At 56.0% G+C, this 26,817-nt stretch overlaps 1 protein-coding gene across 4 annotated transcripts in view; it reads left to right on the top strand.

Annotated features, from left to right (window-relative positions):
• Window positions 1-26,817, top strand: part of PDE9A (phosphodiesterase 9A) — a 90,278-nt gene that overhangs the window by 51,966 nt on the left and 11,495 nt on the right. For 3 of the 4 annotated variants that reach the window (XM_045501272.1, XM_045501273.1, XM_045501274.1), the window contains 6 exons: window positions 11,078-11,132; window positions 12,414-12,484; window positions 16,289-16,373; window positions 21,974-22,055; window positions 23,850-23,924; window positions 26,541-26,627. In XM_045501272.1, coding sequence (XP_045357228.1) covers window positions 11,078-11,132; window positions 12,414-12,484; window positions 16,289-16,373; window positions 21,974-22,055; window positions 23,850-23,924; window positions 26,541-26,627 — 455 coding nt within the window. Of the gene's footprint in view, window positions 1-1,144; window positions 1,555-11,077; window positions 11,133-12,413; window positions 12,485-16,288; window positions 16,374-21,973; window positions 22,056-23,849; window positions 23,925-26,540; window positions 26,628-26,817 lie in introns of those variants that run through there. The other variant, XM_045501269.1, reaches the window with a different exon arrangement.

Genomic DNA, 26,817 nt, shown 5'->3' with positions numbered 1-26,817 from the left:
ACATGAGTGATTTCTCGGTCGGACAGACCCTGGAAAGGGCACCTGTGCCTTTAAGAAGCAAGGTGAGTTCACTGTTAATCATACATCTTTACTGTGCATCTGGGTTATTAGGGAAACATCCTCATTCTGCATGTCTGTTTTATGATGTCCATAAACAGTGAATTGCCGACGGCTGTGCCCTGGGCCAGAATGTCCTCTACCGGCTAGAAGGGCTGGGGGAGGGACACCAGAGCAGGGGTGAGTTCACCCCTCTGCTTCCCTGGAGAAGGGTGGTGACACTCCGAGAAGGAGGGATGGGGCAGGGGATGGGCAGGGGCGGGCGGGGACTCCCCTTCCCTGTCCCCCAAGGCAGAGCCCTGGACAAGAGGGACAGAAATGTGCACCTTCACTTCAGGGCCTCGGGGGCGTCTCTTTGGTGCCCACTAATGGGCATCATTTTCCCCAGGGCGAAGTAAGATACCCCTTTCTGAAGGGATAGCAAGCAGAGTCTCGGTTTGTAAGTGCTCTGGGAGAATGTCTCCAGTCCGTGTTTCTGGAAGGATGCTCAGCGTCTCACCCCACTGCTCCCGGGTGAGACTGACGAGGGGAAACACCGCTCCCGCGTCACAGGAGCCGCTGGAGCACGGCAGTGGCATCGTGCGACACCGGCCCACTCATCCGAGAGATGGTTCTGGCCCGAACTCGCAAGCACCCCACACGTGCCGGGGGTCAGTGGCAGGGCCGAGGTCCCCACGCCACCTGCCCTCGGGTTGCGGGTTTGGGGGCCGGTGTCCTAGGACGCTGTTTGCGGTCACTTGCCCAGGGGAGAAAGGCACAGGTGCAGACCGGCTCAGGTGTGTGAAGGAGGACGAAAGCCCGGCCGTCACCGTTATTCTGTTCAGGACAAGATGGAGAAGCGCCCCGGCCAGCTCGCTGCCGATCGGGTTAGCGCATCGTGTAAACCACCCCTTAGAGGAGGAATTATCGGTTGGGCTGTGCTGTCGATCAGTTAAACCAGATTTCCACGTCGTTCCGTGGGGGGGGGGGAGACTCGGGATTTATCTGAAACAAGTAAACAATTCCTGGAAGGACTGGGAGAGGCGGGGGCGGGTTCCGAGAACCGTGTGCAGCGGCCGAGGCGTCGTCGGGCAGCGGCGGACTCTGCCCTGGTCACTCGCGGGAGCCGCTGGGTAAATGGCATGGGGGAGGGTGCCCGGCCTGCCCCCGGGCCCCGGGCGTCCCCTTGGCTCTGTCCCGGGGGCCGGGTCCTGGGGCCACTCGAGCGCACATCGGGGCCTGAGGCTGTGCCGATCTGGCAGCGTCCTGGCAGCCGGACCCGGGCTCCGCCAACCTCTGGGGCTGCCCTGGAACCAAACCAGAGTCTGCCGTGGGAGACAGTCTGCCAGCCACGGCACGTCCCCACCGGCGCCTGTCACCTGGGAAGCCCCCGGACACGCGCCCACGACGCCCTGAAGGCAGCCCAGACCTGGCGAGGCGACGGGGAGCCTGCCGAAGCCTGTGTCCTGAGCGCTGGCCGTCGGGGCAGCCAGATCCTTTGCCTGTGCTGGAGCCACGGTGAGCTGGGAGCAGCGGTCTCCGCACGGCGAGCGGGCTGCCCGCGACTCTCAGCTGGCTCTCCCCAGCCTCCGTCGCGTGGGGCGGCGGTGGTTCATCCGGGCCTCCCGTCCCCTCAGAGCCTCCTTTCCACACCCCCCATTTTCCAGCCCCGAAGTGCCCGGCCGTCCGCGTCGCTGCTGGTTGCTCTCAAAGCGATTCAGAAATTCTCAAAGCTGGGGCCCCTGGGTGGCTCCGTGGGTCGAGCACCCGGCTTTTGACTTCGGCTCAGGTCATGACCCCGTGGTTCGTGGGATCGCGCCCCGCGTCAGGCTCTGTGCTGTCAGTGGGGAACCTGCTTGGAATTTTCTTTCTCTCCCTCTCTGCCCCTCCCCTACTCATATGCTAGCTCGCTCGCTCGCTCTCTCCCTTTCTCTCAAAATAAGTAAATAAACTTTAAAAGAAAAAAAAAGATGGAGTGCCTGGGTGGCTCAGTCGGTTAAGTGACCGACTTCAGCTCAGGTCATGATCTCACGGTCCGTGGGTTCGAGCCCCGCGTCGGGCTCTGTGCTGACAGCTCGGAACCTGGAGCCTGCTTCCGATTCTTTGTCTCCCTCTCTCTGCCCTCCCCCGCTCATGCTCTGTCTCCCTCTCTCTCTCAAAAATAAACGTTAAGAAAGGTTTTTTTCAAAAAAAGAATTTCTCAAAGCAAAAGACCTAAATGTGCTTTAATTTTTAAAATTCAATATGCGCCATGCCACAGTTAGGAGAAAGAGGTGAGTTGCCTACATAATGTCAGATTTTTCTGATTCCCAACTGGGAAGGTTGGGAATAACTGACATTTGTGATTGAAAACTGCTTGCTGCTCCCCCTGATCCAGGGGTTTAGAGCCATCAGAGGGTTCCAGAGTTGCCAACAGAATGCAGGCAGGATGTGCCCCCCACCCGGAGCTCAGCCTGTCCCCCAGGGGCTCACCAGGACAGGCCCTGAAAGGAGGGAAGGGTGTCCAGGAGGGCTCGTGGCTGTCAAGGACCCGCAGTGATTTAATGACAACGGCATCCGATGGCTCCCGCGGGCAGCGCTTACCGTGGGCCCGGCGCTGGCCTGAGGACTTCCCACACACGAAATCACGGTTCATTTTCAGTTCGGAAATCCACCGGGAGGAAACGCTGGCCCGCTGTAGGAGTCCCAGCGAGCCTGGTGGGGAGGGGAGGCATCCACTTCCTGATCAGGGCTGTTTGTGGATGTGCGGGTGTGGTTGGCCTTTGCGCACATAGGCATTTTTGCCTCTTTCCCCTTGCAAAGAATGCAGGCCGTGCGAGTATCTAAAGCACGCGGGAGCCACGGTGCCGTGGCGGGTGATGGTGCCCGGTGGCTGTAATCACCCGGAGCTCGGCCTCCTCTCGGGCCCCCTCTGAGAACAGCGGACGTAGAGGCCTGAGTTGGGCTGACGCACAGCTGTTCACAGAAACCAGAACACCCGTGTCCCCCCCGGGACTGAACCAGAGATGGGAAGGTACAGGATGAGGGGACAAACATCTTTACTGGTGCTTTTGGGCTGGAAATTCGATTTAGGCATTAAAATCCAGAAACGCTCAAAGGATACGATGTCGAGAGTCCAAAGGAAAAAGGAAAATTGTTCCTTAACTTTTCTATTCCATTCTATCATATTTTTTTATCAAGCTTTTTATTTTTACTTTTTTGAGAGAGAGTGTGTGTGGGTGTGTGCATTTGATCAAGGGAGGGACAAAGGGAGAGAGAGAAAGAGAGAGAGAGAGAGAGAGAGAGAGAGAGAGAGAATCTTAAGCAGACTCCACGCTCAGCGCAGGGCTCGGTCTCAAACCTTGAGCTCGTGACCTGAGCCGAAATCGAGAGTCAGATGCTTAACCGACTGAGCCACCCAAGCTCCCCTTAGCTTTTTATTTTATTTAAATTTTTTTTTTTATTTTTTTTTTCAACGTTTATTTTTGGGACAGAGAGAGACAGAGCATGAACGGGGGAGGGGCAGAGAGAGAGGGAGACACAGAATTGGAAACAGGCTCCAGGCTCTGAGCCATCAGCCCAGAGCCTGACGCAGGGCTCGAACTCACGGACCGCAAAATCGTGACCTGGCTGAAGTCGGACGCTTAACCGACTGCGCCACCCAGGCGCCCCATTAATTTTTTTTAATGTTTATTTATTTTGAGACAATGTGAGAGACAGAGCACAAGCGGGGGAGGGGCAGACAGAGGGAGACACAGAATCCGAAGCAGGCTCCAGGCTCTGAGCCATTAGCACAGAGCCTGATGCGGGGCTCGAATTCACAAACCACGAGATCATGACCTGAGCCGAAGCCAGACACTCAACGGACTGAGCCACCCAGGCACCCCAGCTTTTTATTTTTAAATAATTATAGAATAGTACACAGTTGTAAGGAAAGGTACAAGAGAGCCCACGTACCTCTTACGCATTTTCCCCTGCGGTAACATTTTTGAAAACACAGTAAGATGTCAACAACCGCGCCCCGTCGATACAGTCCAGATGCACAACATTTTATCCCCACCAAGATTCTTCCTCCTTAACCCCTGACAGTCACGGTGTTCCCCATGTCCGTGGTGTTGCCATTTCAAGAGCGTTCTATAAATGTAGTCATTCGATAGGTACCTCTGGGGATTGGCTTCTTTTACTCAACATAATTCTCTGGAGATCCAGCCGGGTTGTGCAGATCACTAGTGTGTTCAGTTGTTTTTCATAACCCAGTTTGGGGCTGTTACAAACAAAGCTGCCGGGACCGTCGTGTGTAGGTTTTCGTGTGGCCGTAAATTTTCATTTCTCTGCCCCGGGGAGCAATTGCTCAATTGTACGGTGCATGCATATTTAGTTTTTTCAGGAAGCTGCCATTTCCCAGAGCGGTTGCACCGTTTTGCATTCCCTTCAGCAAGGTGTGAGTAATCCATTTCTCCCCATCGTTACCAACACTTGGGGTTGTCATCGTTTTGTTGTTTGTTTGTTTGTTTTTTAGCCTTTTTGACAAGTACGCCGTGACATTTCACTGTGGTTTTAATTTGCGTTTCCTAATGGCTAACGACGCCTATGCTTGTGCTCCCTCTGTGTTTGCTTCAGGAAAACGTCTGCTGGTGTCTCCTGCCCGTTTCAGATTGGGCTGTTCCGTTTTTGACCGTTAAGGGGTTTTGAGGGGAGGGGGTTGTCTGCAAAGTTTATCTCACAGGGCTTACGTGGAGTTTTGATGGCTCTTTTCACATTCTGCATTCAAGTCTCTGTCGAGTGGACTTTGCGAGTCTCTGTCGAGCGGACAGACCGTAGCCGGTCCTTTCGTTGTCGGTTTCCCAGTCCCGCTCATGGCCAGAGCTTTACTTCTTTTTTTTACCTTTTTTATTTTATTTTATTTTATTTACTTTTAGTGTGTATTTATTTTTGAGACAGAGAGGCAGAGTGTGTGTGGGGAAGGGGCAGAGAGAGAGGGAGACACAGAATCCAAAGCAGGCTCCAGGCTCCGAGCTGTCAGCCCGACGCGGGGCTTGAACTCACGCACCGTGAGATCGTGACCTGAGCCGAAGTCAGACGCTTAACTGACCGAGCCACCCAGGCGCCCCAAAGAGCTTTACTTCTGACAAAGATCACTTTGTCCATTTTCCCTTTTATGGATCGTATTTGAAGCGTCAAGTCCGAGAACTCTGCCTCCCTCAGGAACCTGGAGATTTTCTCTATTTTTTTTCTAACAGCTTTATAGTTTTGTATGTTCCATCCACGGTCCATTTCACGTTAATTTTTACATAAACTGTGAGGTTTAGATCGAGTCTCATTTCCCTGCCTGTGAGTGTTCAACTGCTCCAACACCATTTGTTGAAAAGACGGTCTTTCCTGCGTTGGGTATAACTCTGGGTTCTCTGCTCTGTTGCACCGATATCTATCTGCGTCTACCCCTCCGCTCGGATCACACGGCCGTGATTAGTGTCACCGTACACGGAGCATACCTCGTTTTCTTGTGCTCCATTTCATTGTGCTTTGCAGATATTCTTTTTTTTTTTTTTTTTTTTTTTTTTACAAATTGAAGGTTTGCGTCAAGCAAGTCTGGTGGCACTACTTTTCCAACAGCCTTTGCTCACTGCGTGTCTCTGTCACGTTTCAGTCATTCTTGGAATAGCTCAGGCTCTTCCATTTTTATTGTATTTGAACGGCTGCCATCTCATGATAAAATTGTAACGGATGAGGAGTTGCTCGTTAGGGATGAGCAAAGAAAGTGGTTTCCCGAGGTGACATCTACTCTTGGTGAAGATGCTGCGAAGATTGTTGTCAACAAAGGATTCAGAATAGTACCCAAAATTCATTGAAAAAGTAGCAGCAAGGTGTAAGAGGACTAACTCCAGTTTCGAAAGGAGTCCTACTGTGGGCAAAATGCTTTCAGACTGCATTGCCTATCAAGAGAAACCTTCGCGAAAGAAAGACCCACAGCCTGATCAGTCAGCGATCGTCCATATTGAGGCAGGACCCTCCCCCAGCAAAAGGATTGGGACTCACTGAAAGCTTAGACGATGTTAGCATTTTTTAACAAAAAAGTACTTTTGGAATTGAGGTATGTACATTTTTTGGACATAATGCTATTACACACCTAACACACTGCAGTGCAGTATAAACATAACTTTTACACGCTAGAAAACCAGACAGTTCATTCTGACTCAGTTTATCGTGATGTTCGAGTTCGTTGAACCCAAACGTACAATATCTCTGAAGTCTGCCTGTCATAGGTCTTAAACTCAGATAGACTGATTCAGTACACTTTATCTTCTTTTTAAAAACAGTTTTAAGTCTTCTAATTCCTTTGCATTTTCACATCAAAGTCAGAATAGGGGTGCCCGGGTGGCTCATTCAGTTAAGCGTCTGACTCTTGATTTCGGCTCAGGTCATGATCTCACAGTTCCTGGGATCAAGCCCCACATCGGGTTCTGCGTTGGCATCGAGGAACCTGCTTGGGATTCTCTCTCCCTCTCTCTCTCTGCTCCTCCCCACTCACACACTCCTTCTCTCCTTCTCTCTCTCTCTCTCAAAATAAATAAATAACCTTTTAAAAGGAATAATTGTGTCTATTTCTACAAAAGTCTTGCTGGGGTTTTGACAAGAATTATGAGTTATGAGTTTGGGGAAAATTGACATCTTTACTATATGGAACCTTCCAAACCATGAACATGGTATGTCTCTCCCTTTATTTAGATCGTTTTTTATTTCTTTCATCAGTGTTTTGTAGTTTTCATCATACAACTTCTGCATATGTTCTGTTACATTTATACACAAGTTTTGGGGGTTTTTTTCTTTAGTGTTTATACAGTGGTATGGTGATTCTAATTTTGGTGTCTACATGGTCATTGCTATGTACGTAAATACAATTTTGTATATTTATCTCCTATCCTGTGACCTTGCTGAACTCATTTATTAGCTCTAAGAGAGTTTTTTGTAAATGCCTTGGAATTTCTGCTGTAGACAATCATGTCATTGGCAAATGGGGACAGCTTCATTTCTTCATTTCTGATCTGCTTTGCTTTTTCTTGCTTTGTTGCACTGGCTAGAACTTTTAGCACTGTGTTTAATGACAATAGTGAGAGTAGACATCCCTGCCGTGTCACAGTTTAAGCAAGAGGCAGTCTTTCACCATTAAGTGTAATGTCAGCTGTAGGTTTTTGGTAGATGTTCTTTACCAACTTAAAGTTCTCCTCTACCCCTGCTTTTCTGAGTTTTTTTTTTAAATGTTTATGTATTTTTGAGAGAGAGAAAGGGAAAGAAGGAGAGGGCCCAAAAGAGAGGGAGACACATAATCAGAAGCAGGCTCCAGGCTCTGAGCTGTCAGCACAGAGCCCGATGCAGGGCTGGAATCCACAAACTGTCAGATCATGACCTGAGCCAAAGTCGGACGCTTTACCGACTGGGCCACCCAGGTGCCCCTTATGAGAGTTTTAGCAAAGAAACAGACGTTAAATAGTTTTTCAAATGTTTTTTTTATGAATTGATAGAGCATGTGTTTTTTTCTTTAGCTGTTAATACAGTAGATTGCTTTCATTGATTTTCAAATATCAAAGCAGCCTTGCATCCCTGGAATCAACCCCACTTGTTCTTAATGTATAATCCTTTCTATATTTTGTTGAGTTCTAATTGCTAATATTGTGTTAAGGTTTTTTGCATCTATATTCATGAGGAATATTGGTCTGTAGTTTTCTTTTGTCTGGTTGTCTTTTTCTGGATTTGGTATCAGGTTCATACTGGCTTCATAAAATGAATTGGGAAATGTTCCCTCCTCTTCTGTTTTCTGGAAGAAATCGTTTAGAAATGTGTTCATTCCGGGGCACCTGGGTGGCTCAGTTGGTTAAGCGTCCAACTTCAGCTCAGGTCACGATCTCATGGTTCGTGAGTTTGAGCCCCGCATCAGTGCTGGCAGCTCAGAGCCTGGAGCCTGCTTCCGATTCTGTGTCTCCCTCTTTCTCTGCCCCTCCGCTGCTCTCTCTCTCTCTCTCTCAAAAATAATAAATATTAAAAAAAAAAATTAGAAATGTGTTAATTCTTCTTCAAATGTTTGGTAGAATTCTCCAGTGAAACCATCTGCCCCTGGAAATTTCTTTGGGTAGAGTTTTAAAAGTAGACCGGGGCGCCTGGGTGGCGCAGTCGGTTAAGCGTCCGACTTCGGCCAGGTCACGATCTCGCGGTCCGTGAGTTCGAGCCCCGCGTCGGGCTCTGGGCTGACGGCTCAGAGCCTGGAGCCTGTTTCCGATTCTGTGTCTCCCTCTCTCTCTGCCCCTCCCCCGTTCATGCTCTGTCTCTCTCTGTCCCAAAAATAAATAAAAACATTAAAAAAAAAAAAAAGTAGAAATTCACTTTCCTTAATAGTTATAGGCTGTTCAAATTACCTGTTTTATGTTGGGTGAGTATAGTCACTCATGCTTGCTAAAGAGTTGCTTCATTTTCCTCTAAGATTTCAAATTCGTGTGTGTCACGTCACTTATCCTTCAGGATTTGTAGCCGTATCCCCTCCTCTTCCTAATATTGCAAATCTGCGTCTTCTCTGTGTGTTATTTTTGTCAGTCTTGCTAGAGATTTGGCCACTTGTTGATACTTTTAAATAACCAGCGCTTGGCTTCATTGATTTTCTGCCTTGTTTTACTAGTTGTTTTTTTTCTCCACTGATTTCTTTTATTACTTCCTTTCTTCTGCTATTGTGGTGGGTTTATTTTGCCCTTCTTTTTCTAGGCCGTTGGATTAGAGTCGAGTCTTTCCTCTCTTCTAATGTAAGCATTTAGTGCTATAAATGTCCCTCTCAGCACTGCATTAGCTGTGTCTCACAGCTAAATTTGGATATATATTGCATTTCCATTTTCATTCAGTTCAAGGTCTCTTTTGTTTCCGTTGAGACTTCCTCGTTGACCCCTGAATTACTTAGGAGCGTATTGTTTCATTTCCAAGCGTTTGAAGAGTCTCCTATGATTTCTGTTACCGATGTCTGGCTGGATTCTCTTATGGTCAGAGACCATACTCTACATGGTTTTAATTCTTTTAAATATTTTGAGGTTTCTGTGTGGTCTGTCTTAGTCTGTGCTTCCTAGGCGTCTGAAAAAAATACATGTTCTGCTGTTGTTAGGCGGTGTGGTCTATAAATATCGATTGGTTGATAGACTTCTAAATTTATCTCAAGACCTCGAGATCATTAACCCTCGAAGGCTCTGTGCTACACCATTTTCGCCAAAGATTTCGGAGTAAGTGATTTAAAATCCCGCTGAGTCCACCAAGGAGGCCTGTGAAGCTTTCTCACCGGTGGCTTTTGCTGGTAGAGTTGCTGTGTCTCTCCCCTGGGGTAGGAGTAGGCTCCCTGAAGGACAGGGCCCCGGATCAGCCAGCAACTCCACCAAGGGCTCTCTTAAAGTTTCCTGGATGACGTTTTCACTCCTCTAACAGTTTCTTTTTTTTTTTTTTTTTTTTGAGACAGAGAGAGACAGAGCATGAGCAGGGGAGGGGCAGAGAGAGAGGGAGACACAGAATCCGAAGCAGGCTCCAGGCTCTGAGCCATCAGCACAGAGCCCGATGCGGGGCTCAAACTCACAAACCGTGAGATCATGACCTGAGCAGAAGTCGGACGCTCCACCGACTGAGTCACCCAGGCGCCCCATACAGTTTCAAAAAATTTAACAAAACATCGTTTTTCTTCTCCTCATCGGGTCTCAGAATGCTAATACCACAGAGAACCTAGGTCCATCACCCTTGCATTTGGCAGGTGAAGGGATGAGAGGTCTCAAGAGGCTAATCTAGATTGTTTTTTAAATGCTTTTCGTGAAATTAACGTGCGTTCATTGTAGAAATATATTAGATCTAGAGAAACAAAAGGAAGAAAAAAGTGCACGTATAATCTCACAACCAACGTGTCTCCTCCCAATGTTTTCAAAAATGAGAGCCCACGTTTGCATTACTGGTTTGCAATGTCTCTCTCTCTTTTTCTTCAACCACAGACGTGAACGTTTTCCAAAATATTATTTCTGATAGCAGACTTTATTTCCACAGGACAGATGGGCCATCATTTACTTAATGTCCATTTGATGGGCACTTGGGCTTTTAGAGTCCCTGCTAAGTTCAGTAGCACTGTGATGAACGCCTTCTGTGTAGATGCGTATGTTCCTTCCTAAAAATGGAGACCGCAGATCAAAACGTGGGAACGGGAGCTTTTTTTTTTTTTTTTTTTTTTTGTGGCTTTAGCGCCCCACTGCCAAACCGGATAATTGAGATTTCGTGTTTGTCTGGGCAGGTTTGGTTTGCTTTTCGTCCGTTTTGGTTTTAGGCATAGAGCCAGCAGAGATTACGTAGCTCAGGAGTAAGTCCTGTGCGGGTTCTCGGTGTTTTAGGGCGCGGACAAACGGCCACCTGAGGCCAAGGCGAGCGAGCCGTCCCCCTTCCCAGGAGAGAGAGTGCTGGAAAGAACAGTGCCGTGAGCGTCTGTGCCTTCCTATGAGGCATCTGGCGCTGAGCCCAGTCAGGAAACAGGAAAACTGGCAGGTTATATTCAGCCCGGGACCGGGACCTTGTAAAACCATCACGCGGCCCAGGTTTACGTGCGGGAACAAACTCGCTCACCCTGGCCCACTTCCTCTCGCCAGGACCCGCCATGAGAACGCCGTGTTTTATGTCTGGAGCATGCCTCGAACTTGCTTTGTCCTAGTAATTGCCCCCATAAAATGGAGCGGGGCACTAAGTGAAAACTTCCCGTATTTAGAGACCAGTCCTGCCTGCTTTTTATGACTCGTGCTGACTCCGGCGGGACCAGCTCTGCCGAGAGGCCACTTACACGCAGGCTGGCGGGAGCAGGACAGGAGGGAAGAGCCTCTGAAGGTGGACGGGAAGACCCCAGGCCCTGGGGAGGCCCCGCGTGCTGACCGTGGGCCAGAGCGTCCCCCCCCCAGGTAGCCCAGGCCGCTCCCTGCCCCGGTGTCACTGTCACCCGCCACGACATCCCAATTCAGGCCACAGCGATCCACGGACTTCTCCCTTTCTCCATCTGCCTTTCTCTTTTGGTCTGCAGAGAAAGAAGAATTAATCCAGAGCATGCTGACCCAGGTCGTAGAACAGTTCTCAAGGTACAGAATCTTCTAGACACATAGTCTCTGCAGAGGTACGCTTTTCTGCTCACGGCAATGGTGGGGCCTCGCTTGGAGGCCGTGCTGGCCGGCAAGGCTCTGGCACGTCGCTCACCCGGAGGGGCGGCCTTCCAGGGGGAGTCCTTGCATGACCCCCTGTACCTGAGCCAGCGCGGGTGGGACCCAGGAAGCACTCGCCTTATACCGAAGAGCAGGGCTGCTGGGCGCTGGGAGCGTGAGAGCTCATGCTGCTGACAGGTCTCTCCACCGGCTCCCCTGGGCTTCAGAGGTCAACCTACAAGAACTGACACCACTTTTGTTTTATTCACTTATTTTTAATTTTTTTTAATGTTTATTTTTGAGGGAGAGAGAGACGGAGTGTGAGTGTGGGTGGGGGGGAGGGGGCAGAGAGAGGGAGACACAGAACCCGAGGCAGGCTCCAGGCTCCGTGCTGTGAGCACAGAGCCCGACGTGGGGCTCGAACCCACGAACTGCGAGATCACGAGCGGAGCCTAAATTGGACGCTTACCCGACCGAGCCACCCCGGCGTCCCTTATTTATTTATTTTTAAATGTTTTATTTTGAGAGAGCACAGGGAAGGGGCAGAGAGAGGGGGAGAAAGAGAATCCCAAGCAGGGTCCACGCTGCCAGCACAGAGCCTGACGTGGGGCTCGAGCCCACGAACCGTGAGATCATGACCTGAGCTGAACTCCGGCGTCGGGCGCTTGACCAACTGAGCCACTCGGACACCCTGAATTGACACCACTTGGAAAATGGGCCTGAAAACAAGCATTGCCACGGAGACCCTGTGTAGACGTGGGCTTCCTTCCGCTCCGAGTTGTCCTGCCCGTCCCGAAGTGATGCTTTCCGCCCTTGGTTATTTTGAGGTGGCATCTTGCCGTCCGGGGGCATATGGGTGACACGCCCTCAAAGCCCAGGCATTGCTGCGCCGAACGGGCTGGGCCCGGAAGGGACGCGGCGGGTTTGCGAAGAGGTCTGTGCCTGGCCAAGCAGGGTGCAGGGCGAGGGCCGTCCCCGCCCAGGTGTGGGGACGTGAACACACCCCGTGCCTTCTGTCACGGAAGGACGTCAGCCGAGGGCGTCTTCCCCCCCCTCTGCCCGACCCTCAGACACCTTGAGCTCCTGGAGAGCAGCCCCTCGCCCCCCTGTGCCCCCTACAGGGGTGAGCCTACCCGCGGGAGGGGTTCGGCAGGTGACCGCCAGGCCCATCGTAATTTTGAAGAGTTTAAGAGTTATGTGTTGACTCGTTTTCATTCCTAGAGCGTTTAAGATCAACGAACTCAAAGCCGAAGTCGCGAATCACCTGGCCGTGCTCGAGAAGCGCGTCGAACGTGAGTGAGCTCCCTGCTTCTCTCTCCTTGTCCTTTAACCTCTGCTTAAATTAGCCGCCTAACGGCCGGTGGTGAGCGGCGAGGGGAGTGAGGCGAGGCTGGAGGTGAGCGCCCGTGTCTTTGGTGCCCGGGCGAGAACAGTGAGCACTTCCTGTCGGAACACGTGACACAGTCCGCGTGCGCAGCGGCTCGGGCCACGGTACGTGTCCAGCAGCGGTGCGTGGCAGCGTGTCTGGGTCTGAAAGGGGCAGAACGAAACCGCGGAGTCCCCCAGACCAGCCCCCCGGAGACGAACTGGTGCTGAACATCTTTGTGCCTCTCTTTACGCAAACGAGGCCTGCCGACGCCCCCCCTGACGTCACGATTGGTTCTGGACCACGTGTACCAAATCGTCACCTCCTGCTCCCCAGTCACCACCAAGGCAGCAGAAAAACTACCAGGAAGCACAGGAGAGTGGGTTCGGGGCTTGACTGAGGGGCCAGGGTGCCCAGGCCTGCACCAGACCCCGCACACCGGGAGAGCCGGCCCCGTGGCACAAGGTTTATTAATGCCAGGTCGTGCCAACGACCCAGAAGGCTCGAAGCTTAAAAACCCAGGCTTTTCTCCGTGCCACTCGGGACGTGTGCTTTATGCACATTCCGTACCAAAACCGTTGGGGGGAAACGTTGAAATGCAGCTCCAGTCATATGTGTCTTTAAGGAACTTTCGTTAGCTCTGGAGCCGAAGGAGGGCCCTGCCTCCCCGGCCTGTGCTGTTGCCCCTGCCCCGTGAGACCCCTTCCCCCCATGCCGGCACCCCGCCTAGAAAATCGTCCCCAGAGGCTCTCCTTCGAGGCACCCTGTGACTCGCAGAGGCGCCCTGGGGCTCCTGGAGGGGCTGGCCAGGCTTGCAGGGGGTGCTAACCACGAGTCAGGCAGCTGTGACCAGTCGGGGGCCAAAGCCGCTCCTCGTGGGTGGACTCCAGCATCCCTTCATGCTCTAGCTTGGGGTTCCGCTCTGTGCCCACCTATTGAAAGCGTGAGGGCGGACGGGTGAGGCCACACCGTCAAGGCCGGACATCCAGCCTCACTCGAGAGCCGTTGCCGGAGTGAGTGCAGGACTTTTAAGGGGTCCTGCAGCGGGCCCTCTCCCTCCTGTGCAATGGGGGCAAAGTGAAGCTGGGACAGGCCAACCAGGTGAGCAGTGGAAGGTTCCAGAGGCAGCCCGGAAAGGACAGGGGCAGCAGACACGGGCGTGCTGATGCTGAGGGCCAGGCCCCCTCCTCCCGTGTTCTGCCTTTAATCCCACGACCTGTTCTCCTCCCATTGATTAATGCACCACTTTGCCGTCTTGTCAGTCACTCTCCATTTCCTTGGCAACCAGGCTCTTCATAAACGTAATCGCCATAAATTCTGAATCTCTGGGACTCAAATTAGTGATATCGTACTGTCTCGCCCAAAAGGCTTCGTTTGAGCATCACTCCCAGTAAATGGCCCGGAAACCTGATCCACGTGAACCAATATCCAATAATCGAACATTACACCCCCACTGAGAGCGGCTAACGCGGGGCACGCCTTTAACTTACTCACGACGGTAAATAAGCAAGTGAGAAAACAGAACAAGCCGTATGATCCCAATTTTGTCTTTTTAAAACTCCAGATGGACAGATAGCTGTGTCGATGCACGGGGCTGAGAGAGAAACACCTGGAAAGGCCCACGTCAATAGATATTAAGTGGGTTGTTCTCGGGGCCCGTAGGAGCATAGGTAAATTTTAAAACATTCTTTGAGATGCTCCGTATTTCCCCCATTTTCTACAACAATCAGATGTAACCGTATCGAGAACATAGTAAGGGGAACCCGGGACTGTAAGTGGCAGGGTGCCACCACCCTGTTTGGACACCCCACTGCGTGGCTGTTCACTTTGGGGATCAACGTCTGTGCAACGTGCAGGGACTCATCTCCAGATCTGTTCGCTTTCGGGAATTTTCTGCCACACGTCGCTGGGACGTGGCTTCCCCGAGGCTGAGCCTCCCGCGGTGTGGCCCAGGGCCTGGACGCGGCGCTCTGGGAGGTCCAGATGCAAACCGGAAGGGGTGCGCGCCGGCCTGCTTTGCCCAGAGGAGGACCCGCGGCTTCCGTCCACTTCCCAGTAGGGTCCCTGATGCGAGAAAGCGCTAAGAACGCCCCGCTCCCAAAGGAGGGTGTGGGCTCTCGGTGAGAGAGTGGACCGTCCTCCAGCTCAGACTCTCTGCATCTCCCCACCTGGCTGCTGCCACCCAGCCCCTTGCACTGACGGCCCGGGGCTTCGGTCCCGCGTCCCCGGGCCTCAGTCCTGCATCTCTGGGCCTCGGTCCCGTGTCCCCAGGCCTTGGTCCCGTGTCCTCAGGCTTCGGTCCTGCGTCCCCAGACCTCAGTCCTGCATCTCTGGGCCTCGGTCCCGTGTCCCCAGGCCTTGGTCCCGTGTCCTCAGGCTTCGGTCCCGCGTCCCCAGACCTCAGTCCTGCATCTCTGGGCCTCGGTCCCGTGTCCCCAGGCCTTGGTCCTGTGTCCTCAGGCTTCGGTCCTGCGTCCCCAGACCTCAGTCCTGCATCTCTGGGCCTCGGTCCCGTGTCCCCAGGCCTTGGTCCTGTGTCCTCAGGCTTCGGTCCTGCGTCCCCAGACCTCAGTCCTGCATCTCTGGGCCTCGGTCCCGTGTCCCCCGGCTTCGGTCCCACGTCTCCCGGCTTCGGTCCCATATCGTCTTGGTGGAGCTTCGCACAACATCCCCCAAGTGGCACAAGTGGCCAGAACCAGACCCGAATATCAGATCCTCCAGCTTCCCACCACTCTGGGCAGAAAGAAGCCATACTCTCATGTAGCCTTGCCCCTGCGTGGCTCCTGGCCCCGGAAGCGTCTAGAAAACTGCCCCGGGGATGCTCAGGGCTCCGGCAGGCTCTCTCCCCACACTTGCTTCGGAACGGCTCTGGAGGCCGTGGGACGGAATTGTCTCTCCCCGTTGTGTGCTTAGGCGCTCAGACCACGTTTGAGGAAGAGGGGAATAGAGGAGCATCGTGGGTGCCGTCTTTTTGCAGAGAAACCGAGGTGCGATTACAGAGTAACGAGGCTAATCTTTTCTGTTGCTCGCGAACTGATCTGATCTGAACGGCTTTCGGAAGGGAAGCCGCCCGCTTCGTGGCAGCCTTTCTGGGCCAAAGGCGCACCTGCCAGAGCAAACGTCTCAAAGGTGAACGCTCCCGGGGAGGCACGAGCTCCAGTTCTTTCCGGATCTTTCTCTGGTGCCCCGTGGTGTCCAGATGCGGCAGGCACTCCCGTGTGGCGGGGCTGCGGGAATGTGAGCCGGCCCCGCTCTGCTAACCCACGACCTGTCCTGTTTGCCTGCCCCCAGCCCCCGCCCCCACACGTCCACACCCCTTCTTGGCTAACGGCTCCGGCGGGACCTGAGAACTCGGAGGTTTTCTGCTAATACGAGCTCATCCTTGCCAGGAAGGCTGTGGTTTTGCCTGCTGAGCCTCTTGCTGGGTTTTAATGCGCGGCGGCCACATTTCCTCCCCTTGTCTTTTGAGGACAAGAGATTTCTTTGTCCCCGGTCCTCAGTTGGGGAGGGGAGAGAAAGTGGGGGGGGGGGGAGTGGGTGCAGGAAAACTCAGGACTTGGGGGAGGGGAGCGGCGGTCCCCGTGGCCGAGCTGCACCGCCGCGGGCCGCAGCGGGGACCAGTGCAGGAGCCGGAGCCAGCCGTCCTCGCCGCGCAGGGCCAGCCCCGGTTACAGCCTTGCGAGGTCCTCCACGTGTCTCCATGGTAACCCCCTGTGTCTCCTTGTCCCAGTGGAAGGCCTGAAAGTGGTGGAGATTGAGAAATGCAAGAGTGACATCAAGAAGATGCGGGACGAGCTGGCGGCCCGAAGCAGCAGGTGAGGTCAGGCCTGGGAAGGGCTGCCCTGGCCGGGCCCCCTCAGGGGGCTCCGGGCTTCGCTCTCCCGCAGAGCCTGGCGGCGGGGCCCGACCCAGAGCCAGCAGCGGGCGCGGTTGGGCCGGGGAGTGCTTGTCAGTTGCGCGGCCTCCTTGTCGTAGAAGAGGGTCCACGTCCAAGGCGGGTGGAGGCGACGACATTTCATGGAAAGGAGGAAGAATCCGCCCGCAGATCAAAGCCTCAGGATTAACTTACCCAGCTCGAGAGAAGCTGGAGACAGGTCGGCATCGGTGTTTGAAGCAAGGGCCCGGTTAAGAGGAACGGGCGTGAGGCTCACAGGAGAGGGCGTCCTGGTGCCCGGAGGCCGTGCTCCTGGGTGGACGTCCCCCCCCCGCCCCCCCCCGCCCCTGGCACAGAGCAGGGAGAAAGGCCACAAGGCCTCGGGCCGTTCTGGACACAGAAATCACTCTCCCCCGGGCAGCCGAAATTCGTGGGAAAAAGCACCCCGGACTTCATGCCGCCCCCTCGAGAGCAGGTTTTTGTCCAGCAGGACCCTCTCCCGAAGCTGTGAGCACAGCAAGTGTTTGAGCTGGCAGCAGAGATGAGGAGGAGCGGGGGCGGGCACGTCGAGCACTTGCTGTGTGGGGACCTCACACCTGCCGGCCCTGCGAGATGGCCCCCAGCCCCCCTGCCCCCCCCACGGCCACTCCCGGGAGGGGACTCCCAGGAGGGGGCACAGCCGGGCCTCAGCGGGGCTGAGGGGGAGACAGGGAACCTAAGAATCGCCCCGCACACACACCGGGTTGTCTTACGACGACTCATCTGCCACTTTGAAGATCGTTCCCTGATTTTAAAACACTGAGGGCGACCGGCTCAGCGAGGGAGGCCGGCTGTGCAGAAGGGTCTCTGAGGGCAGGAGGTAAAGGGGAAGGAGATGGTCCCGGCGAGGTTCCGTGCGATGCAGAGGGGCCGGCCGGCCGGCCTCGGGGGGGCTCGGGGAACAGCCTGATGGGCTCAAAGCCACGTTAGTGTGGTCCTCCAGGGACCAGGCCCCGTCCGTATCACACCCACGTGACGCCTGATTTGGATCTGGGGATGTCTCAGCCCATTTGATTTGGGGACGCCAGGGCGAAGGCGTTTGTGAAAGTGCACAGAAAATTGGGAGTCAATGATTCATCTTCGACATCCCCTCAGTGAGAGGCTAGCACCCTCGTGTGACCGGGTCAGGGCCCTGGACTGGGCCGGGGACGGGGCTGGGAAGGATGCTCACACCCACCCCGGCTGTGGTCACAGAGTCGCCCTCGGGCTCAGGATCCGCACGGCCCGGCTCAGCCCCGGGGCCACCCTCGTGTGCCCCAGCCGCCCTCCGCCTTGGGGCCAGGTGCGGGCGGGCCGATCCGCCGGGGACGGTGGCTCCGGCGCCCCCAGCGTTACCAGCCTCATCCGGCAGCTGCCAGGAAAGGGAACTAAGATTGGAGCTTGGCTTCGGTCCGAAACGAAAGAATCTGAACTGGCCTCCTGGCTTCAGCGGCTCGTCTGTACCGCGGGCCGAGGAACCTCACTACCTGGGCGGGAATGATGCCCCGAGCTCCCTTCCCGCCTCTGTGGGCACCGCGTCACTCACTCACGTGCCCACGGAGCCCGTGGAACACCCACGGGACACATTTCTGAGGCAGCCTCTTGTCCCTTCTCAAATGACCACATCCTACCACCTGCCCGAAGCAGCCGGGGTGAGTCGCGAGCCCCACCCTTGCTGGTCCCGTCCCTGCCGTGTCTCAGGCGCCCCCCGGCCCCCACCTCCCCCCATCCCGTGGAAGCGAGGCGTGTGCCAGCCTGGCGTCCCGCAGGTCAGGCTGCAAGGGGACACTAACGTGGCCCAAGGGGCCTCGCATGCCTGTGGCGGCCATAACAAAGCACCACAATCGGGGGGCTTTCTCACGCTAGAAATGTGTTCTCTCAAAGTTCTGATGGCAGACGTCAGAGAGGGAGGTGTCGATGAGGCCATACTCCCTCTGACGGCTCCGGGGAGGGTCTGTTCCAGGCCCCTCTCGGAAGCTTCTGGAGGTCGTCGGCAGTGCTTGGGGCTCCTCGGCTTGTAGCTGCATCATGCAGTCTGTGGTCTTCACTCGGCCTTCTCCCTGTGTGTCTCTGGGTCCAGATGTCCCTCTTTACAAGGACACCGGCCGCATCTTAACTAATCACACCTGCAGTGACCCTGTTTCCAAAGGAAGTCCCGCTCGTGGGTGCTGGGGCGTTAGGACTTCAAATGATCACTTTGGGGACGTGATCCGACCACAACGCGGCACGTGGGGACGATACGCCCGATTTCAGAGCCCACGGGAAGAAGCCCACCCGGGAGCCGAGAGGCAAAACGTCACCCACAGGCACCCATCTGGCCAAGTGGGCTAAGCTGAGGCGTGGTGGGTGCCTGGGCTCATCCCCGGAACGGAGCTCTCTTCCTCACCGCCCAAAAAGTCCATTTTTAGAGCTCCCAATGCCATGATCCAAAGAGAAGCCTTCCCGGTGCCCTAACTGCTTCGAGAGGCGATATTCTCAGCAGACGGTTTTCACAGCATCCCACGTAGGTGAGAGACGGGTAAATGTGACTCTTCAGTCACAAACAGAGGGGGGTAAAAATCTCCAACATCGCTGACACATTTAGAAAAAAGAACCCCGGGGGCCTGGGCTCGGGCCTCACCCGCAGCCACGCCGCCCACCCCGGACCCGGGTCCGGGAGCCCGGCAGCCCCTTCCATGCCACATGCTAACGGCCCTCTTGCCCTTGCTTCGCGGAGAAGGGAAGCTGGGAAACAGTCAGCCGCTCGCACTCCCCCTTCTGTCTCTGTTGGCTGCAAGGTTCCGTTGTAATGGTGCAAGGACGTCACGCAGCATTTAGCGTCCCTGGGACCAGGCTCCCCGACACCTAGCTTCGCCTCACTGCAGGGAGAGAAGGGCGCCCCGGACAGCTCTTTCCAGTGATACCCACCTGCGAGGTGGCGACCGAGCCTCTCCGGAAGGCGGAGGGGACATAGGCGGCGGGCAGGGGTGAGCCCAGCCCCGTACCCGCAGGGATGACTAATGACCCACATTTGCCAGCACGTGAGCCCAGCCCAGCGGGGCCTCGGCACCAGAGGCCCCGCTCTGGGAGCAGGGGTGGGTGGGGTAGCGCCGTGGGCAGGCTCCCAGACGCCCCCGGAACAGGCCGCACGCCTCCCAGACCCACGCCCTGGGCTTCTCCTGGTCCAGGTTCCTGCTCACATTCAGGGCAGGGCCAGGCCTAGCTGAGCACAGAGAGGAGTGCCGCCCCGGGGCCGGGGAAGGGCTGCGAGGGCCTGGGGTGGCATCTGAGGGCTCCGGGGTCCGCGGCCCCCACTTCCATCAGAAACAAAGGGCCTCGTCCGTCGGATGAGCCACAGGGGAGGGGAGGCCGGGGGCCCCTGGAAATGAAAGCAAAAATAAGCCCCAAATAGAATGAAAAGAAAAGGCAGCGTGCCAGCTGCTCCGTGGCTGGAGGATGCTGGTTCCCATGGCAACGGGCACAGAGGGGAGGGCCCAGGTGGGGAGGCCCCGGGAGAGTCGCCAGGCGCCCAGCACACGCACCGGGAGGGTCAAGGAAGCTTGCCTCGTGCGACCACCCCCCTGGGACACGCACAAGCCTACCTAGCTGGTTTAGTTTAAGAGAGAGAGAGAGAGAAAGAACGAGCAGGGGAGGGGCAGAGACAGAGGGAGGGAGAGAGAATCCAAAGTGGGCTCCACGCTGTCAGCGCAGAGCCCGGCGCGGGACTCGAAACTCACGAGCTGTGAGATCGTGACCTGAGCCGAAATCAGGAGGCAGAAGCTCGACCGACCGAGCCACCCGGGTGCCCCAGCGCCGTCTCCTTTCTCAAGTGCACAGACCACGCTTGTCACTTCTCAGAAACGTGTAGGGTGCAATTTCTCGTTCGCGGGCGACCCCGGGAATCATCCGGTCCGTGTCTTCTGTGGGTTCGTCGGTGACTCTTTGGCTAAATCTGTGTGAAAACCCCCTCCCCACACGGAGTCGGGTGGGTTTTGTGAGCATCCGGGGGAGGGAAAGAGCACGACCCCATTTCATTCTGCAGGCGCCTGTTCCAGAAGGAAAACAGGCTTGTTACTCTGAGCACAGCCCCCAGGTAAAAGCTCCAGCCTGAACGGATGAGGGGGCGAATCCCCAGCAATGACCACGGCTGGCGAGGCCCCCGCCTAAAATCTGGATGCCGGGCCGCCCGGATCCTCTAGGTATAAGTACCTCCTTTCGAAAAGAAATACTGTGTTGTAATCTTTTTTCACTTACAACACCGTGAGGAATAAATAGATCGAATTTTAACCAACGGGCGCCTGCGGGGCTCGGTCGGCTGAGCGTCCGACTTCGGCCCAGGTCATGATCTCGCGGTCCATGAGTTCAAGCCCCGCGTCGGGCTCTGTGGAGCCTGCTTTGGACTCTGTGTCTCCCTCTCTCTCTCAAAAATAAATAAACATTAAAAAAAAAATTTTTTTTTAATTTCTTTAACCAACTTCATCCAGCTCATCCATTTGTCCAGGAGGCCACAGTCCCCTCATTGTCCGTCCACAAACGTGGTCTTCTGCCCTCGGACCTCGGTGGATTCTTTTTGCGTTACCTTTCAGTGCATACCGAATGCAACCTTTCTTTTTCCTCTCTCCCCTAAACTCTCTTTACTTCACATAATACTCATAATTACCTAAAGAACACGTAATCGTCCGTCGTGGTTTACGCTATTTCCCACATTTCAGTGGCTTCCGGTTTGGGGTTGTGTTTTTGTAACGACAGATAACGTTGCAGCGAATACCTTTGCGCACAGGGATGGCTGCTTGCATCCAATTCCTTTCTGAAGATAAATTCCCCAGGGAAGACACACGGGCTTCGTGGACATGAATTTCTCTGTGGCTCTTACTATGTGGTACTAAATTGCTCTCCCAGAAGGTGGACTTTATTTACAAAGTTTGCCAAGTCCGAGGATAGAGAGTGTGTTCACCTTCCAAGAAGGTGGGGAGGGGGCCACGTGCAGCGCCCCCTCCCCCCCCGGGGTACGGCCAGGTCCGCACTCTCTGCCCTGACGGTGGGTGGAGGCTTTCCCTGCAGAGCACCCCCCGTTTGGTGTGTTCTGTCCCCGTGGAGAATATACCTCGATCCTGAGGGACGAAGGAAGGCAGATAGCAAACGCATCTCCCGACGGTAGGCGCTGGGGGAAACCGGAAACGTCCTGCACGTCCGTGCTGGGAGAATGGCTTGGTAACACAGCCACATCCGGAAGCACTGTTACCTACTTCCTTGTTTGCATTTTGCAGAACCCAAGGGTTTTACCTGCGTCGTTAAAAGATATTTAGGAACCTGTTTAAAATGAAGCTGATGTGTTTCCTGAGAGCCCCAGTATCATCTCAGGAGGTCCAGGCAGGGTCCCTGGGGGTTAGCAATGAGATGTCGCCGGATTTAGGATTTACTGTCCCGCAGCAAGTAAGGCCAAGGGGTCTGTGGGGTTGGGGTCGGGGTTGCTCCGAGGAGGTGCCCCAGTGGACACCCCGCTAAATGGCGATGCCAGAGCTGACCCCGCCTTTTCCCCTTTAGGACCAGCTGTCCCTGTAAGTACAATTTTGTGGATACCAACAAGAAGATGACGCCCCGGCGTGACGTCCCCGCTTACCCCAAGGTGAGAGGAGGTTCTGGCTCTGACGAGACCGCGGCTGTGCGTCCACCGCCAGGGCACCGGGCCCCGAGCCCTCAGCCACCCCGACTTGCTGGCCAGGCCCCCTCTGGCTGCGCCTTCGCAAACCCAGCTCCCAAGCGGCGCTGGGCTGTGGGACGCTCCTGCTGTCCTCGGGCAGGGTAGTGTTTTGTTTGCCGTGTGTCTGCCACAGGAGCCCCGGGCCCGGCCTCCTGTGCCAGCAGGTGAGGGACAGCCCCCCCCCCCTCCCCGTCTGCCCATCGCCGACGAGGTGAATGTGTCCTCACTCTCATGTTACTGCAAGGAGCTTTAATTTTTTAATTTATTTTTAATGTGTATTTATTTTTGAGAGAGGGAGAGACAGAGCACGAGCAGGGGAGGGGCAGAGAAAGAAGGAGGCACAGAATCCCAAGCAAGGTCCAGGCTCCGAGCTGTCAGCACAGAGCCCGACGCGGGGCTCGAACCTGGAACCGCGAGATGATGACCCGAGCCGAAGTCGGACGCTTAACTGACTGAGCCGCCCAGGGGCCCCTGGAGCTTTAATTTTTAACTAAATTACCTCAGATCTGCCTGGTTGGATCTCCCGTCCCCGAATAATACGTAGTGATTGCGAGAAGTTTCGCTCTCTAGTCTCAGATCTCTCAGTTACAGGAACCCAGGCCCTGGTGACAGGAGCAGCGCCCTGGGAGTTGAGGGGGGTCTTCAGACACCACAGAGAAGGGTCCTGTGGCGTCAGTCGCCATCTCAACAGTACCTTCAGCTGAGTTGGCAAAACCCTGGCCCGACTGACCACACGCTCTCGCGCTAAGATTCAGGCTTCCGCGTGCTGGCGCTGAGACCGGTGTCCCGGGTCCCCAGGGAGTCATGAGACCCAGCCGGTGCCCAAACTGAAAGGTGTCTTTCCTCTGTAGCAACTCCCTTTAAAAAAAAGAACAAACCAGGGGCGCCCGGGTGGCTCAGTCGGTTGAGCGTCCGACTTCCGCTCAGGTCATGATCTCACGGTTCGTGGGTTCGAGCCCCGCATCGGGCTCTGTGCTGACAGCTCGGAGCCTGGAGCCTTCTTCCGATTCTGTGTCTCCCTCTCTCTCTGCCCCACACCCCCCCCCCCCACCCGCACACTCTTTCTCTCTCTCAAAAATAAATAAACATTAAAAAAAAAAAAAAAAAGACCTAGGGCAAGGTTATATCTAATCCCGGAACCCTGTCATCACGGGGTTCCTCCCTCTACGATCACAGCCTCAATCTCCTACGACAGTTTGACCCGAGCTCTGGTTTCCCCTCTGCCCACACCCCTCAGCGAGCTGCGCTGCATTAGCGTATGGCCAAAGCAGGGACAGGTTCCCTCAAACAAGAAACTCCGAATAGCTTCTTAGCCAGGATTTGAATGTATGGCACGTTCCCTGGACTTCACTTTAGTGTATTTTTTTCAAGTCGGGTGCATTGAGAGGTAATTGACACGTAGTGAAGTTTCCCTCCTGTGGGTGCAGAGTACTGCGAATTTGGAAAACCTCAGGTGACCTCCAGCAGTACCAAGGGGCGGCACATCTCTGTCACCCCACGACCTTCCTCGTGCCCTCCCCCTGCCCCGGCAGCCACTGATGGGGTTTCTGTCCCCGGAGGTTGGCGCTCCCCAGAATTCTGGTAGAATGCGGCCCTGGAGCCTGTGCACAGGTGTCCTTGAAAGGGGACAGGAGGAAGTGGAGGAAACATCCCCCAGCCCGCGTGCGGCCGGTGGCCTTTGTCTCAGCCCAGAGGCTGACGGTCCCCTGTCCTTCCCAGTACCTGCTCTCTCCAGAGACCATCGAAGCGCTCCGGAAGCCCACCTTTGACGTCTGGCTCTGGGAGCCCAACGAGGTGAGTGAGGGGCCCCCGTGCCAGCGTCACGGGCACCCCAGATCTCTTCCTCCTCTCTGGTCTTTGTTTGTTTTTTAACTCGATTCTCCAGGTTTTACTCCAAACTGACTCTGGGCAGGCCCAGGAGGGCCCCAGAGACGGGACTCAGCGAGGGGGGTGTCGGAGCAGAGGCGTGGGCGGTCAAGGGCAGGAGGGCTGGGCCGTGGCGCCCCTGGCTCCCCACCCCCCAAGCACCCTCCCGGGCGGCTGCCGTGCCCAGCAAGGAGAAGCCCGGGAGGCGTCCCCCACAGCCAGCGGAGTGGGACGCAGGACGCGGAGTCCCTTTGCGCAGCGAGAAGGATCTTTACGTTGTCCGTTTTGCTGAGAAAACACGAAGGTGGAGACTTCCTGTTTGTTTGTTTAGTCTAATAATACCAGTTGTACCCCTTCCTTTGTGAACCCCAAGAAAACAAAAGCCGTTCATCATGGACACCGGGCCCAGCAGCTCTACGGACAAATTGTCCGGCTTTCTGGCAACACAGACGTGTAGACAAGCTGCCCCCGGCAAGCCCACCGCCTGGACAGCAGGTCCGCTGACGCGGGAACGGAGGAGGCGTCACCCCTGAGCGGGCGCCATCTGTGTCTCCAGGGCCTGGGCTCTCGTGCTGTCGTCCTTGCCGACACAGGAGAGGCCTCCGCCCCGCCGCGTGCTGACCCGGGTCCCAGGGGTCGTCCCATAGCCAACACTGAGCCAGACGACACGCGGCCACCGAGGAACGTGCGGACTGGAGCGTGCGTTTGGAGGGGCAGGAGGCTGGCCTTGCCCGCGAGGTCGGTGCGTGACCGGCAGTGCCCGGGAGGGCGGGAGGTGGCGTGGCCAGCAAACAGCAGTTGGGTCTTGAGGACGAGCGTCGGGACTAAGGTCTGAACGGGGGGGCCCGGGCTGGGCCGGGCCCGCCGGATGGCGAGTGGACTCAGCGGGGTGGCTCCACGTGCACAGATTCCCGCTTCCCGCGGGTGGGCAGGAGCCCTGCCAGAGCACTTCTAGAAGAGCCGACGCTCCCGGAAGTCATTCTGGCCCCGGCCCACCGGGAGCGAGAGCAAAGCCGGGGCCCCCGGTGGCAAAGCGCCCACGTGGACAAGGGTGCTCGCCGCCCGTCTCTTACGGAATCTCACCGAGCGCAAGGCTCCCTGTGGCCACGGAGGCCACGCCGCCTCATGGGGAGGTTGAAGGATTCACGCATCCACGATGGGAAGGCCGCCCGCCCGTCCTCCCGCAGGCAGACCCGTCAGGGGCCCCGGACCCCTGCCGCTCTCCAGTTTCCAAAACCCGGCGCCCTGGACGTTATCCTATCTGCATCCGTCCTGTCCCCTCCAGGAAGACCGGTGTGTGGTCAGCTTCCACGACGTTCCGGGACGTTGCCGGCTCTCCCAGGACCGCGTCGCCGGGAAGATGGCTTTGGGGTGGCACGCCCTGTGTTAGCTCGGGCAGCCACGACTCAAACCACATCCTGGAGGCTGCAGGTCCGAGATCCAGGCGTGGGCAGGGCTGGTGTCTCCCACGTCCCCACGCAGTAGTCCCTCCGCGCATGTCTGTGTCCTGGCCTCCTCTCCTCGCAGGGACACAGGTCCTGGTGGATCAGAGCCACCTCAGTGACCTCATTTAACCTGGATGACCTCTCTGAAGGCCTGCTCTCTGCACAGTCTCGTAGGGGGTTAGAGCTTCCATTGACTGATTTGGGGGCCACGGTTCAGTCCATAACACGCCCGTTTGGGAGGAGGTGGTCACACCGTGACCACAGACAGCCGGGGAGCATGGCCGTGCAGGCCCCAGGTGGCTGGCCGATGGCATGGCGGCAGGGCACAATGTCACGCCCCGGGCCGCCAGGCGATGCCTAGAGATCCCTGCTTTGCGCGTCGCCAGTCACCCTGGGAGACACGCCTCCCAGAAATCGGAGCCCGTTTTATCAGACTCCCACTTTGTAACAATCACTTAATCTTTCTTCCCTGGTTTAATGAGCTCCAGAGCTCTGAGCTGTATTTAAATAGATCGCCACAATGACAGCACATCCTCTTTGGGACTGAAAACAAACCTACTTCAACCTGAGATTTCTACAGAAGACAGCTCAGTGGAGTGAAGTGAATTCGGGGCAGGAAGCTCACCTTCCAGACCCTGTGATTAACGCATTAAAATGTGTGTGGGGTCCCAGCGGGCCCCCGAAGGGCAAAATGGAGCATGTGGGGGATGCAGGCCGTCAAGGCTCAGCCTCTGTGTCCGCACACGCACCTGCTCTGCGGTCTGCGTCCGGGGGATCTGTGCCCCGGCCTGTGATGCCCTTCGGGAGACGATTTCTCGTGTGCCGAAGTTCACCGCGTCGCCGCTGACACGGTCATCCGGGGGTGCTCCCTCTCACCCGATCGCTGTCCTTCTAGGGGTCCTGAGACAACAGCCCCCCACCCGGCCCCAGTCAACACGGCTCCTCCCTCCGGGCCTCCCGGGAGGGGAGAGCTCATCCTGTAGGGACAGGCCCGGAGAGGCTGCCGGCTGGCCCTGCACTCGTCCCCCAGGGCTCCGGAGGGGCCGTGCCGGGCTGGCTCGCTCGTGCCGCTGACCGCCTGCTTCCCCTGTGCCTCCAGATGCTGAGCTGCCTGGAGCACATGTACCACGACCTGGGCCTGGTCCGAGACTTCTCCATCCACCCCGTCACGCTCAGGAGATGGCTGGTGAGTGCGGGCCCCTCACGTCCCTCTTGAACAACACAGTGCCTCCCGGTTACTCGGGAACAGACCGGCCAGGCACCTTCCTGGACGGACGGAGGCGACGTTCCCAGGAGAGTTTTGTGAGAACAGGTGGCCAGTGTCCGTCTGTCTCCTGCCAGAATACTCGGTCCCCCTAAACCCCTGCTCTGGCGGC

The sequence above is a fragment of the Leopardus geoffroyi genome, chromosome C2 (genome assembly GCF_018350155.1).
Source record: "Leopardus geoffroyi isolate Oge1 chromosome C2, O.geoffroyi_Oge1_pat1.0, whole genome shotgun sequence".
NCBI classification, from domain to species: domain Eukaryota; kingdom Metazoa; phylum Chordata; class Mammalia; order Carnivora; family Felidae; genus Leopardus; species Leopardus geoffroyi.
Note: the sequence above shows the minus strand (reverse complement) of the source record. Positions and strands in the feature narration are given on the sequence as shown.